The sequence below is a fragment of the Sarcophilus harrisii genome, chromosome 2 (assembly GCF_902635505.1).
Source record: "Sarcophilus harrisii chromosome 2, mSarHar1.11, whole genome shotgun sequence".
Taxonomy (NCBI): Eukaryota; Metazoa; Chordata; class Mammalia; order Dasyuromorphia; family Dasyuridae; genus Sarcophilus; species Sarcophilus harrisii.
Genome location: NC_045427.1, coordinates 104,322,579 through 104,337,998, shown reverse-complemented (window position 1 = coordinate 104,337,998; position 15,420 = coordinate 104,322,579). Strand labels below are relative to the sequence as shown.

General features: G+C 32.9%; 1 protein-coding gene across 6 annotated transcripts in view; it reads right to left on the bottom strand.

The window, feature by feature from the left end:
* Positions 1-663: 663 nt before the first annotated feature.
* Positions 664-15,420, bottom strand: part of PAPOLG (poly(A) polymerase gamma) — a 47,267-nt gene continuing 32,510 nt past the window's right edge. For 2 of the 6 annotated variants that reach the window (XM_031950512.1, XM_031950513.1), the window contains exons 14-23: positions 13,070-13,189; positions 12,738-12,847; positions 10,057-10,178; positions 9,512-9,687; positions 8,921-9,030; positions 8,622-8,845; positions 6,600-6,665; positions 6,306-6,362; positions 4,845-4,939; positions 664-4,758 (exon numbers count right to left, since the gene is read on the bottom strand). In XM_031950512.1, coding sequence (XP_031806372.1) covers positions 4,743-4,758; positions 4,845-4,939; positions 6,306-6,362; positions 6,600-6,665; positions 8,622-8,845; positions 8,921-9,030; positions 9,512-9,687; positions 10,057-10,178; positions 12,738-12,847; positions 13,070-13,189 — 1,096 coding nt within the window. In that variant the 3' untranslated portion in view covers positions 664-4,742. Of the gene's footprint in view, positions 4,940-6,305; positions 6,363-6,599; positions 6,666-8,621; positions 8,846-8,920; positions 9,031-9,511; positions 9,688-10,056; positions 10,179-12,737; positions 12,848-13,069; positions 13,190-15,420 lie in introns of all 6 variants that reach the window. The other 4 variants (XM_031950515.1, XM_031950517.1, XM_031950514.1 and 1 more) reach the window with 3 other exon arrangements.

Sequence of the window (15,420 nt, the reverse complement as noted above, 5' to 3'; positions counted from 1 at the left end):
CCCAAATATTACCCTTGACTTTATTTACATTTTGTTTCTTCCCAACAGAAAGAATTACTGGAGCCATTTTGCTTTTGTTAAGAACTTGTGCTCTATAAAGAATTTTTGAAATCTGCTACCTTAAGAGTTTATCTGGAAACATGGACATGTTGACCTGCTCATTGACCTTGCATGTCAGAGGCACACCTTTCTCACTGAGGTTAGCCTTTTTAAATCAAGAACAATGAAGGAGCAGCAAAGCAGAAGAGACTTTTAATGAACTTTTCTAAAGTATGCCTACTAGGTTATCTGATTCCTTTTCTCCTAAAAAAAAAAAAAAAAAAAGTACTTAAATGTGTAAACAAGGTCATAGGATCATAGCCTTAGAGCGGAAAGGACTTCCAAGCTCAATTGATTTAACTACTTTATTTACAATAAGAAAACTGAAGTCCAAAGAAGTGACTTGGCCAAGATTATCCACCAGCAGAGCCAGAATTCAAACCTAAGTTCTTGGACTCCAGATCTTAACTTTCTACTTTAGAGTGCTGCCTATAAAGTAGCAGGAAATATTCACTCTGGTCACATTTCCTATAGCACAAATGAGCACATTTGTATTCAGAAAGTAGTAATGGTATTTCTGATAACACTTTGGTTCATATTTCATCTTTCAATAAATCTAAACCATTAACGGAGCTGCTGAAGCAAGTTTATTTGATTAGTTTATTCGACACATAATTAGGTCCATGTGTACAACCAAGAAATAAAGACAATCCCAAAGGCAGAAAAGTTGAGAATTACACCAACATCCATCTAGAAAAGAAAAGCAGCTGTACTAATTCACATGATAATAACGTTCACAGCACCATTTTTCTCAAAGATATTTAAAGTGCTTTACAAAACAACAAGGCTGTCTTTTGCTGCAACCCTGACAATTCTGGGAAATAATACTGCCTTAAAAAGATCAGAAAAATAGTTTAAAAAAAAAAATGTGAATACTGGGTAGGATCTTATATTTAACACAGGCTTTAAAAGGAAAATGCAAAGAGGAAGTTATGGGTTTAGATTTACCCTGAAGACAAATGTAGACTGAACTTTCATTTTTCTATCAATGACTATCCCTTAACTACAACCACTACCAGCAACCTTAGAGCTTAAGTAAATATTATTTAGAAAGGTCCAGTAAGTGCTTCTCTATTATCTGGAACCATTCTGAATTTAATCTTCTTTATAGTAAAGGCTTATCATTCAATTAGATGACATAGACATTAATGCCACTTATATAAGGCAAACTAGTAAAAGAATATTAACACTTTCAAAACAAATTTCTTTGTTTCTGGCCCAAATGTCAGAATTTAATTCTAACCTCTTCAATGTCCTACTTCAACTGGCTTGAAAACTTCCCAAGTGTCAGTCTAAGAACTTGGTTCTCATGTTAGCTATTTGTAATGAGATGCGCCTATTTGTAATTTAATGTACCTTGCTAAAAGCAAAGCTTAGCCCAAGACTGTTTAAGAATTCTTTCTTTTTCCTGGAATAAGAAAAAGGAGTAAAGTTTATTAGTCCATCTACCTCTCCCCTCTCTTGTTAAGTCATACTACATAGTATTACTACTTATCCCAGGCACACCCCATCCAAAAGAGGGGGAATACTGATCAAATGTAAAATACTCCATGTTTTATGACTATTTTTAAAACACTTGCTCCTTTAAAACATAGTGGGGAAAACAAATTCAGTCCATGTTGTAAATTTATGTGTCAATTTAGCAAGCAATGCCTTAATGCCATTGCTGTAAGTTCTTTTGATTTAAAATAAAGTTAATCTCTTTGTAGGAAGCAAGCACCAAAATACTTAATTCCTTTACCCAATTCCTTCTCCCTTGATTAGCCCCACTGTAAAGAGAATTACAAGATATATGTGTGTGTGTGTGTGTGTGTGTGTGTGTATATACACACACACACATGCACAAACACATATATATATATATATCTTGTTAAATGGGGAATTCTTGTAGTTTTAAAACTTTAGTTGATAGTTTGTTAAGCACTATTTTCCCAGTAGCTAGTCACTAGAAACCAAGCAGAATTTAATGCCTTTGAAAAAATAAAGTTCTCAATTCAAGAATGTTTTCTGACTGAATTTATCTCTGTGCAATTGTCTTATGTAACTCAAACTAAAGCTTAGTGTCTTTGCACAGATTTGCAAGTCTTACATTCTTCCCTTTCCTCTCCATAAGCACAAGAAATATAATCAATCTTAAAAGTTCTACCTCTTGTTTAGGGTAGAAAACATTTAGCTTTTGCCTAACTCAGTTTTGGAGCGCATCTGATGTGGCTTACCCTTTAATCTTATGGAACAAAATATTAGGCTTACCACAAGATTACCATAAGAGTTTAAGAATACTGTATTTAAAGCTGAAATCTGAAGTGAACTCTAGATGCTATATGAATCCAGTGATGCTTATATAACTTCATATTCTCTTTGACAAATGCTGATTGGGCATCCAACACAAAAAGAGAGAAACAGGGACTGATTTCAAGCTTAGTGGAAATGAAGTAGGGTAAAAACTTTCTTAGTACATAAAGGAAAAATTCCATATTTGAATGGGTTGGAAACGACTATTTAAAAAAAAATTAAAATACAGTGCTCTACATCAGAAATAATTCATCAAATCCAATAGTAGTCTTTAAAAGTTAAGGAATTGGATAACTGCCAAATATTAAAAGACAGGAATTATCCAGGCAATCTTATTCAAAGGGAAATAGACACTAACAAGGAATGTAGTGTCCATTTAAGTGTTTTAAGATAAAGGCAAAGATGAAAGTACACCGTTAAGTTTCTAAGGAAAATACTAAATGGGTTGTTAGTATTTAAAAAATTAAGGATTAATAATCATTTTTCTTCTTTCTTTTGTCCTTTCTCTTAGAAAGCTTTAATATTTCCCTTTTCACAAATCAGACACTATAAATTTCCATTTTTCCAGATCATGAATATGAGGGGAGAAAAATTCATTAAAAAACAAAAAAATGTTAACAGGTTTGGAATATAGCTGAATACTGAACTGAATTGAACTGCCAAAATCTTTCAACTTAAGGGCCGAAGTTTGCAAAAAGGTTATTAGTTACTGTTACCTAATCTACTACACATATACCCACAATTTCTATTCAATAAAATATACATGCCAACCAAAGAAATTTTTTCCCATTTGAATCGAAATTTGGAAAAGTGAAAGTACCAGTTTGCTTTTTGTCTACTATCCTCAATGAATGTTAAGTAAGAAGACAGCTGAAGATGATAATATATATATATATGCATATAAATATATAGATACACATACCTAAATATCTATATATGTATATAGATATACATATAGAGAAATATATAAACAATGTAGATGACGTAATGTGCACTACTTTTAAACGTGCTTCTTCCATTCCTAAAAGTTCTTTTTTTGTTTTTTAGCATAATCCATGTAAAAAATTAAAGCGAGACAGTAAAGGTTTTAAAGTTTTCTCTTTGAAAAGATGGTATCTTACAGTACATACAAAAATACTCTGAAAATACATACGACTTCATTTACAAAACATTGAATCAAACATATTACAAGAGGAATTACATGGTTATGGTTTTTTTTTTTTTTTTTAATAAACTGCATGCTTTCATGAAACTTAAAAAATTACTAAGAAATGCACTGAAAAAAGCAGTGTAAAAAAAAAGACAACATATGTATTTGTTAAATGAAGATTACAAAGGCCCTGAGCCAATTAATGGTCAGTTGTAATGGTCATTCAAAAATGCCTTTTAGATTTCAATAAAACCTACTGCTTGTTTCTGCATGCCTGTCAGTGGGGGGGAAGGGTGGGGAAAAAAAAAAACACTTTTTAAGGTTGTGGTGTAAAATGATGGTGTAGAGTTGTCATGCCCAGTTAATTCCACACCATGAAGATGTAATCTCTTATATTATGGTATTAATTTTCATTGGTACTGGAATGTTTTGTGGTTCTACAAAAGCTTGCAAAAACATGAGATAAATACCAAGGATGACATGGGATATGGTATATAATAATTCTACCATTCATACACTGACTTTCAGTTATCCTGGTTATGTTTTGATTTTTAGTAAAGATGCATTTCACAGACCTCCATGGGAGGCAAGTTAGAAAGAATACATGGTGCTTCGTGCTTGCCATTAATCACTAGACTAATACTCTCTAGTAACCAAGCACCATTTTGACAGAAATGCACACAAAAATTTAGTTTAAATATTCTATGTGCCAACCTGTGGGAAAAATAATTTAAATCAACAATAGATGAACAGACAAGTATATCTACACAAATTGGAAAAGCAGAAATGATACCTCAAATTCATGTATCTGACATTTCACAACAGGGCTTCACTGACTAAAGTAAATATGTTGACATATAGTAGATTACAATTATAGGACAATTTTTTTTTTGTTTTTAACTTTTCAGTTTCAGACAATGATTATAACACAAGACTGGAGGAGGGGGAAAAAATCAGGACTGTTCTATGGTAGTCCACAAGGGTGAGGATGGGTCCCCCATAACAGAGGAAGCAAGCATCTAAAGTTAAGGCAATAAAACCCCTAAACTTAAAGCCATAATATAGTAGACAGTCTGACAGCAGGTGATTCTGGAAAAGTTACATACAGTAACAGGAACCATCTGCAGGTCAAAGTGAAGACATAAAAATTCAAAACCAGATCAGGGTTTCCAGGCTGATGACTGTTAACTCTCACCGTATTTTATGTGGGACAGCAACTGCAATAAAAAAAGAGAGTAGCTGCTTGTGAGCCACTAAACCATTGCATATTTTCTTTTATGTGATGAGGCACATTGCCTTTTACCGGTTAAGGGTTAGACGGATGGAATTTTTAATGACGCGGATGTTATTTGTTGGAACAGGAGATGATGAATCTGGTAGTTCTTTACTGGGAAGTCTCTAAGGAAAAAAAAAATAATCAGGAAAAATGAACAGATTTTAAAATACTGAACACTAATTTAGATACCAAGTAAATGGCAACTCTAGTTCCCTACCCTGCTACAAATCTTTTAGTTCTTAATTTAATACAAATAAATGCCCTTGGTGTGTTAAGTGTCTTCAAATATTCATAAATAACTTCTCACTCTAGCGTTTTCATGTAATGGAGGAGTTCCACATTCCTAGGGAGTGGGGGACAAGAGAGGGAAAAGTAGATGGGAAAGCAGGGAAAAAAGAGAGTTTCAACAAAGAGAGAAATTCTTATTACTTATACCTCTTTCCTTTACTCTGCTTACATAAAGAAGGGAAAGTAATTTTCCTGATAAGGCAGAGAGACTGTAGTTCTTCCTTAAGCCTGACATTGCTGTCACACATATGGTACAGGAAAGTTGGGAGGGACATAGATCACCCAAGAATAAAATTACTAACTGCCTTGGAAAGGGCAAAAATTCTACCAGTGAATTGAAATTTGTTTGATACTTGCTACTAATACAGAGATACAGAGAAATAAATTAACTGTAAACTTGGATTGTTGGAAGGAGACATATCTTATAAATACACTAAGATTACAGAAACAGTGATCCCATCGTGTGGGAATTAGCAAAGTATGGAATGAAATACAACTGCGTGATGGATACTGCATTAACTTCTTACTGAGAGCGAAATATACTCTCTATTTTAATTCTCCACAGTGCTGTGGAACACATATTCGTCAGGAACACAAGATGTTCAAGAAACTCAGAAAGCCTTCTCTATCTCTATATTATGTTCTTTCATTTACTTAAAACTTCTACTTCTATTAAGGGTCTATTCTCTGTAATATGGTGTTATTACTATTGATTTCAGTTGTGTCTAACTGTACATGACCCCATTTGGGGTTCTCTTGACAGAGACGAAGCTACTATTTAATTAAATGACGTATTTTCCTAGAATGCAACTATTTGCTCAATATTAGATTCAAGGTTTATATGGAAAAAGATATATTATGCATACCATTTTGTTCTCCTAATAGCAGCACATGTAAATAATATACTGTAAAAGTACCAATTATAATTGATAATAAAGACTATAACAAAGGACGATGATCTTATACTGCCACAACAGATTTCTGTGTTTAAACCCCATGTTTCTTAAAAACTAAGACAATAAAAGAAGAAAAAATTAAGACAATAAGTCATCCATGAAGCTTAATTTCCCTAGCTCATAATAGTTTCTTCTCTGAACTCCCTAGAGTATTTACAAAGTTAATAATATGGAGTTTAATATTTGTTTGCTTTTATGTATTTATTTCAAGTATATGTTATTTAAATAACTGAAAGAATTTTACCTGTAGTCTAGATGTGTCAATAGTTGGAATAGGCATAGATTCTCCTCCAAGATTATCCTGAAAGGTCAAAAGCAAGCAAGTGAGACTTTTTCATTTACTATGAATAAATTTGTGATAAATGATTCGGATCTATTAAGAAAAACAATTGTACTTAAAATTAACATATGTGTGAGCTCACACACAAAACAAGATAGATTTAACTGCCCTGATTCTCAGAAAGTATTCTCTCTCATATATTATAAACCTTATGATGTAATTCTTTCCAAGTACTTAGAATGAACATTACATACTTACTATTGGTTTTCTCTTTCCATCTTTAGGGGTACAAGATTCTCTGAAAGCTGAATCAAGTCCAATAAACTATAAAAATAAGAATCAAATAAATATTAAAATCACTTGGTTTTAATTTACATTTATAGTCACAATCTTTATAATTTAGAGAATAAAAAAATATAGTGCAACAGCCAATATATTAAAAAGTGGGATAAAGTCAGGGAAGGATGAATAGAATTTAACATATCTTTCTTTATATGTCTTTCTCAATTTCTACAATGTGAAAGATCATCCTTTAGTGAGAAGTCTGCTATGAAATTCTTTCAAAAAATAACTCATGAATTTACCACCACCTACTGGACATAAAGGAGACCACACCATTATCTAAGCAGATAATTATAATGGGTATTTAATCCAAAATTCACAATCCCCTGATGATATGGTGTCTAAGACCTATCACTAATATATGGGTGTTTAGGATACAAGCTATTGACATGATTCTTCCATAGTTTAAAACATGCCCAGGTTTTCTGTTTTTCCCTAGTTTCTTTCATTATTCATCTTGATCAGGGGATGACAAACTACAGCTGGCACAGTCTGTTTTTTGTACAGTTCAGGAGCTAAGAATCACTTTTACATTTTAAAATTAGGTTCAATTTTATAAAGTCGATTGTAGTTTGTTGACATCCATTTTATTCCCCCAAACAATAAGGCTGAAATTCCTGCACAGAATCCTATTGTAGAATATTTTTGTATACAATAGGGTGAGGTATGGTGGGTGGGATGAGGGAGGCAGAAAAGAAGTAGATTTGCAGAAGAGCTCAAGCTGTGTCAGGTCTGCTCAATAATAGGCTAACGTATCCTTCAGAACTAGCACAGCTAAATTCTTGGGTTTTAAATAAAACACTGGCAAAGAGGCAATGACTTTTTTGAGAACAACAATTACCAAAGTGATTGCATTAAGGGATTCTAATCTGTGGCAAGGGAAGAAATATTCATACTGAGAATATAATTTCCATAAGGGTGGAAAGGGTGCGCGAATTTAAACTTTTTATCTCTTCCCAGTGTCTAGGTACTACAATGTTTTAATTCTGAAGTGCTGAAAATATTCAATTTGCTTTTAAGAAATCAGATAAATGGAAATTTGAATAAGAACAATGTAATAAATAAAAGCATTTCCTATTAAAAAAATTAATGTGATGGGTAAATTAAGCCAATATAATAAAATGATACTGTACCTAAAAAATACCATGCCTAAATTAATTTACTTAACTTTGTAGGGCTAGAATAATTAAATTCACATGGAAGAACAAAAGGTCAAGATCTCAAGGGAAATAATAATAACAACAAAAGTGGGAAGTCATCTATCAGCATTAGATTTCACCTATAACATAAAGCAATAATCATTAAAATGCTCTAGTAGTAGAGCTGTATATTCATCCTACACTGTGGGAGGCAATTTGGAACTACAGCCCCAAAACAGGTTTGATTCAAGTATAATATCATTAGATCAAAGAAGAAAATGAACCAAACACATACACAAAAATATAGTAGTTCTTTTCCTAGTAGCCTCGAATGAGAAATTAATTGGGTACCCAATGCACTGGTGAATGGCTACACAAATCATATGAATGTAATCAATTACTATAAGAAATTATGAAATAGATAATTTTATAAGAAATTAGGAGAGCAAATATAAATCATAGTCCAAATGATGAAGATGAAACATGCTGCCCACCTCTTGCCAGAGAGGTGAATAGACTTAAAATGCAGAATGAGATATACATTTTTGGACATGGCCAATGTAGGCATTTGTTTTTGTTTGAAAATATATAATTATCAAAGATTTTCTTCTTTCTTCTAAGTCCAATGTGGATGAGGGGTGCAGCGAGAAGGAGAATTAATAAATGCTCATAAAAAGAAACTAAACACACAGAAGAGAAAAAGTAAAATAAAACAACATTTAGGTACTTTGTTTACTCAAGAGGACTGAGAAATCTCTAAAGTAATTTTTAAAAGAAATAATTAAAACAATGCCCATACCTTTTCTATGTCTTTCAACCTTTTAGGAGATCCATCTAAAGAAGGCGAATGAGATCTCTTGGATATAGCACTTTTAGATGTTACACTTAACATTCCATTTTGGTGCTGCTGTCCTTGGACTAGATTATGAGATGTTATTATACGAGGAATGACATTTCTTCCTACTACAGTAGGAATAGTACAGATAGTTGGAGGTGATATGGCTTTCATTGTTGAATCAATTTCTGCAAAAGAGGAATTCTTTTAGACTATAATAAACACAGTGGAATCATATAGTAGCAAAAAGTTTTGATACATACTTGAACCAATAACTGGGATAGACAATCCTTGAATTGGAGGTGAAGGAACAACATCCAAAGGCTTTTCTGCAATGCTGGCAGGTGCTGTTTCATCAGGTTCAGCACAGCTGCTGTTGAAAAGAAAAGATAATCTAAATTTTCTAATGATTTAAAAAATAAATCAACATAATAAAATTCCACATTAAACTTAGGGCTTGTGGAAGATGGGGAGTCAATGAGATTTTTTAAAACCTCAAATGCAAAAAGGAAATTTAGTCATTCCTATTTGTTGACTTGCCATAATATATTCCCTTTATATGATTTCATTATCCAATGAGTAATTAAACATTTTCACTAAAAGACTATATCCAAGAACCCTTAAAATTTGTTTTCTGGCTGAGCATTTCTTACTTGTCATTTCAAAAATCTGAAGAGCTGTAGTCTATGTTTGGAAAATACCATTATGCTAATGACACCACTTAGCGTTGCTAACTTTTTTTAAAATGTCATTTAGGTACAAAAGAAAAAGATGTTTAAAAAAAGATTCATATTTTAGTTCAAAATGTATCCTAAAAAAGCTATTTGATGAAAGATTAAATCAACAATACAGACCTTTCCATTTCTACCACAGGAGGACTCTCAGGCTTGGGATGCTTGTTTAATAACACAGGGGAATTAAAAGGTGTTCCATTATCAGTGTCTCTGGAACTATCCAAGCAATTTCCATCCAGGGATGATCTCTTTGACTGAAGTCCACTAGCACTTCGATTGATATCTTGAAGGCTTTGCTGAGAAAGAAAAAACTCACAAAATTAAAAATTAAACACAAACAAAAGCCAACTGGTGACAGAAAGAACATGATCGACTTAATTATCTGCAAGCAGGCCATCCTTTTGTGGATGAACAAAGGCAAATTGGGAATGGCTTTGTTCACATAAATGCAAATTCTGTGATTGGTCATGGAATTGTATAACTTGCTATCAGTCTATTTAGGAAGGCAAAGCTGTCTATACTGATCTATTCTGAAATACAAACACAGATAGCTTGCAGTTATCTTTTCTGTCTAGGATTTTGCTCCATTTAAATCATATCTCTTCTTATTAGGGTAAAAAATTAGGAATTAACTAAATCAACTAAAAACTAAGTTAAACACTTACCTTCTTTTTTTTTTGCAAAATTTCTGCAGGAAGATAATGATGAAGTTGCTTTTTCTTTACATGAGTTGCTTCAATCTTCATTCCTTCTTTTAGCATGTTTATGTTGTTTGCTTGCCTATATACTGTAAAACAGCATCTTTTTTTGTGAGAATCTAACTTTTAAACTGCAACAGCTCTGGCTTTTCTTAATAAGCCAGTTTTATGTACAGGCACACATGAGACTAATATCTTAGAACATGTTCATTATCATGTCGCCATTAGAACACAACTGATTCAAAGAAGACCAGATTAGCAATATCTTTTGAAACATCTGATTATATTTCTGTTCAATCTAAGACCCACATAAAAATGACAAAAATAGTACTAAACCATACCTCAAAACCTAGTCAGGCAGAATGAAAAGGCAAATTAAAACAAATGAAGTTTAGTGTCACATAAATCAAATTGGCATAGAAGATCTTTTATCTTCATCTTTTATGAAAATAAGCAATGTTACAGAGGTTGTGAGAAATTAGGCATAATAGTATATTGTTGGCAGAGCTGTGAATTGGTTCAAATCTTGGGAGAAATCAATTAACTCATGCCACTAACTTATTTAATGACAGGAAATCTCATAAATTCTTAACACATTCACATCACTACTCTTTAGATGAGGCACCTATTACATGGGAATGGCTGAAAGAAGGATGATGCGGTGAAATCTAACTGTGTCTTAAGAAAAAAAGAATGAGACAATCAGAGGAATGTGGGAAGAATTGTATTAACTGACACAAAGGAGAGAAAGAAACATACATGACTAAAATAATGTAAAGGAAAATGTTAAAAGACACCAGAATGCAAATCAGAAACATTTAATCTTGGGTCCAGAGGATTACTCTATTGGCAGGGAATTATTGATGCAATCTGTCACTAGTGATGCCACTAGGAATTGATAGACAGGTTTGTTTCACTTTTATTATTTTTCTCTTTTATGAAAGGATTCAAGGTAGGATTTCTGGGAAAAGATATACAAAATAAAAAGTATTACTAAAATATTTTTTTAAAAGAACTATACCAGTCAAGATTAAATCAACAAAGTTTTTATTAATCAATGTGAAATGAAGTCAAATGTAGAACATTTACTAAATCTCAAAGTGCTACATAAGTCCTGCATCTGAATTCCGATATCTTCTGCCCTATATTTATCTTTTTATGTGAGCTGACCTGGGGAGGCTCATTATAATAGCCAACTCTCAATTCTTCCTGAAGCTGTCTTTTGTGACCTATGTGTTAGATGTGGATACAATTTAGCTCACAGTGGCATGCATCCCTCCCCTTATGCCTTATTGATTAAATATCCTAGGGATCAAGGGAAAACAAAGTTAAAAATATTTTTTCTGGAGGGGAAAAGGCTATTATTATTTATCTTCTATAGCCAACTTTTTAGAAACTAAAAATTGTATTTATGGCTTGCAGGCCAAATATGCCTTGTCTGACTTTGAGGTTTGGCTCACTTTAATATTTTAGGCAAAAAAAGCACTCTAAATTAAGTAATCAAAAAAGAAGCTTAATCACCTGAAATTTATGGCTACATGGTTAGGTTCTAGGCAAAGACTGAGACTACTTGGCTCTTTCATGAGACTGATGAAATTACATCAATGACATATGTAATCCTGGAGCTGCAACTGAGATAAGTTTCTGACTTTAATATGCCTCATAATTCACATGAATTCCATCTGTTAACTGGTTTATTGTTAATTAGTTAAAAACCAATAAGTATTCTCACAGACTTCATCAGTGTTTCTATTGAAAAAATTTGGAATCTGCTGTTTTGCAACAGCACCTTACATTTACATAGTACTTACACAATGCTTTACCTGTCTCCTTTGATTCTGTAAGGTAGGGGCTATTATGACTTCCATTTTCCAGATAAGAAAAACTGAGGCTCAGAGAGAGGGTAGGGAACTTGAACATCAACACAGAGCTACTTATCTGAGGTAGGATTTGAACCTCAAACTTTCCAAGTCTAGCCTGTCATACCTTCTTGTTATGCTACAGTAGCCATCTGGCAGGAAGCAAAGGCTCTTCAAGAATGTATTTTAGACCTTCTTGATTTTGCCCATGTCTACCTCATATTACTCTTCCCCCTCCTCTATGATCCAGAACATTCAAAACTCTACAAAGTATAAAATTTCTCTCCCTGGCTTTCAAGACCTTCTTTTAATCTTACTTATAAAACACCTAGAAATTCAAACTCTATTCTTCAAGCTTCTTCACATTTCAGAAATAACTAAAAAATTTCACAGTATTTCTGTTACTAAAAACAAGTTATATACAGTTGTGATACTAAGATCAATTATTTTTCTACTAGGCATCACTGATGATGTATATCTCCTAAATTTTCATGAGGTTATCATTGATAGATATATAGCTATAGAATGAATTCAAACAAACAGCTCTGGCAAGAGTTCAAAAAATGAAGTGTCACTATAGAAAAAAAAAGAAACATTTAGAAATCACTTAATACTTTACATGATTGCTATTAGAACAATAATTTTAATAATTTTTTCAGTGATAATATTTAGCTACTGATAAATACTGAATGGTCAAAAAGGCCTATAGTATATACCTGATAGACTCACATCTAGCCTTTTATTCATGAAATTAGCTCCAAATTAAAACAAACAAAAATTTAGTCTTACCTGTATCAGTAAATGATTGAATATCATATGTTAAATCTATGTTAACACTTTCTGCATTTTCAACTCGCCGGAAAATTATTCCAAGAAACCACATAGATACATAGTCACTCCTTGTAAAAATAAAAAATAATAGTAATATTAGGATAATCCCCTAAATTTAACAATAAAAACTAAATACTTAAAAAAAGATTTCCAAATTTTTAGACTTAAAAGATCCTCTGCTAGCCTAAGCATAAAAATTTATAAATTCCACCACTATAACTGATGATTAAATATCCCTTAAACACTAAAATATCAAGTAGCACTGGTTCAAATAATGATATTAAACTTACTCTTTATAATGTTCCTTGTTCCCTGGGAATGACTGCGGATTAACGTGGGCAAGAGTAATAAATTCATTCCGCTCCAAATTTCCGACAAGTACACGAATTTTAGATTCAACTAAGCCAACCCTAAAAAGAAAAAAAAAAAAAAATAGAACAATTTTCTTGATTTTATGCCAGCATTAAATTTGGCAGCTTGCAGGTCAGTCACACCCCCAAATGTTTTCAAAGATGCGCATTATCTGTGGATTAAGGCAATCAGTCTTAAAATGTGGTTGCCTTCAATACTTCTTATCTCTAGGCCTAACTTTAAACTAACCTATGTATGGTCTAAATAGAGATAAAGGAAATTATTTTGCAAGGAAAAAGTATTTTAAATTCCTTTTCCATTTTTAATTATGGAAGTGCACACCATTAATTATTTAAAATTTCCATACTATAGTTATGTTTGTTAGTTATGTCATTATAATTCACCAAAATTTATTATGTGTCTACTAAATACAAGGCACTATGAGCTCAATATTGGAAATTCAAACAAAGAGTTCTCATGGGACATTCTATATTGGGGGAATGACATGTATGAACATAATTATAATAAGGAGGAAGGGAAAAGGGCAAAGAAGATGATTAAAGTGCCAGAGAAGGTACTATCTGAACTTTCTAAGTCTTGAATGGAGATAGGATTCTGAAACGTGAAGAGGGATAGTACATTTCCAGTAGGAGGGATGGCCTCTGTGAAATATAAAGTGGGAGGAAATTGGCATATCAACTTTGGAAAATAATCCAATCTGTATGGCACAAAGACTACATTGAGAAATAGAGCCAGAGTATATGGACAGTATCAACATTAGGCTTTATATTTTATCATAATGTCCAGAGAGAGCCACTAAAGCTGGCTGAGCAGGGAAGGGGGCCTGGTAAAACCTGTGCCTCAGGAAGATCACTTTGGCATTTCTATGAAGAATAGATTGGATAGGGGGAAAAGTACAGTAAAGTAGACCAAATAGGAGACTATCATAATAGTGGATCAAAGAGATGGTCCTGGAAATGGGTAGAGGCAATATTTATTGAATAAAGGGGAATGATGGGATAAATGGATGTAGAATAAAAAGGACTTAATACCTTATTGGACATAGGGAATAAGGGAAAAGAAGAATAAGAATTATTTTGAAGTTTCAAACTAGTAAAATAAAAAAAAATTTATACTGTTTAAACTGACTCCTTTCAATACTGAAGCCCCATTTAAAAATGTTCAATTTATAAGGATTTCCATAGGATCATAGATTTAGAGATAATCTAGTGCAACTCCCTTATTTAACAGATGAAGAAGTGGAGGGGTTTGCCCACACTCACAATGGTAGTAAGCATCAGAAGTGGGCTCTGAATTCAGGTTTTCTGAATCCACAGTCCTTTCCACTGAGCTAAATTGCCTTCACATGTAACAGTTTTGCAAAAAAAATGAGGCTTACTAAATTTAAAAGATATTTGTTTACTAACCATCTACAATAGGTATAACAGTACTAGTTATAGGTAATATATAATTAATATGCTAGTTCTTCCTTTCCAAGAGTCTACAATCTGGCTGTAAAAGATATTTTTTTTCCTTATAAAATCATATTTCTTTTGAGTCAACTCCCTTTTATCCAGATATTTTACTCTAGATTTCAGCCTTCTGGAACTTTGCCATGAATTTTAAAAGGTTGTGGAGCTTTAAATAGTGGCTACAAAGCCCATTTACTTATGCATAAAATAAGGTAATTGATTTGGATTATAAGCAACAGTGGCACACTGACAAGCAGCAAGAAATGACAACAGAGGGAAGGCACCAGAAGAACTAAAGATATCTAAAACATTTAGTTCTATTATTTTCAGGAAAAATAATCCTGCATAGACTTCCTGGGGACATTATTGGCTTACAAAACAGTGGAATAATTATATTTATAATAAACTTGAGTCATTATAAAAAAGATTAAACATTGTTTAAATTAGAGAAACTCAACCAACATATTTTAGAAAGATTTCAATTTAAAAAGTAGTTAGCAATTAAAACAAAGAGTAAGTTTCCCAGGAAATATGCTTGTTGACTATCTTATTCCCTGATGGTGAAGCAGTATGGTATGTATGCTTCAATAGCTCAAGGACCCATGATTTTGTTGATAGGGGTACACCAATGTAGATCACAACCCCTTTAAACCTTAGCAGATGGTCTTTGTGAGCTGCTATGGCCAAAAAAATAATCACCTGGTGGCCAAGCCTTTGATGATGAGCCTCTCCCACGGAAGGCAGACATCCACTCCATTGCCGGGCCTGTACTCGAAGCCAGTTTGGTAGGACCTGCTAGAACTTGTGCTCCACTGGCA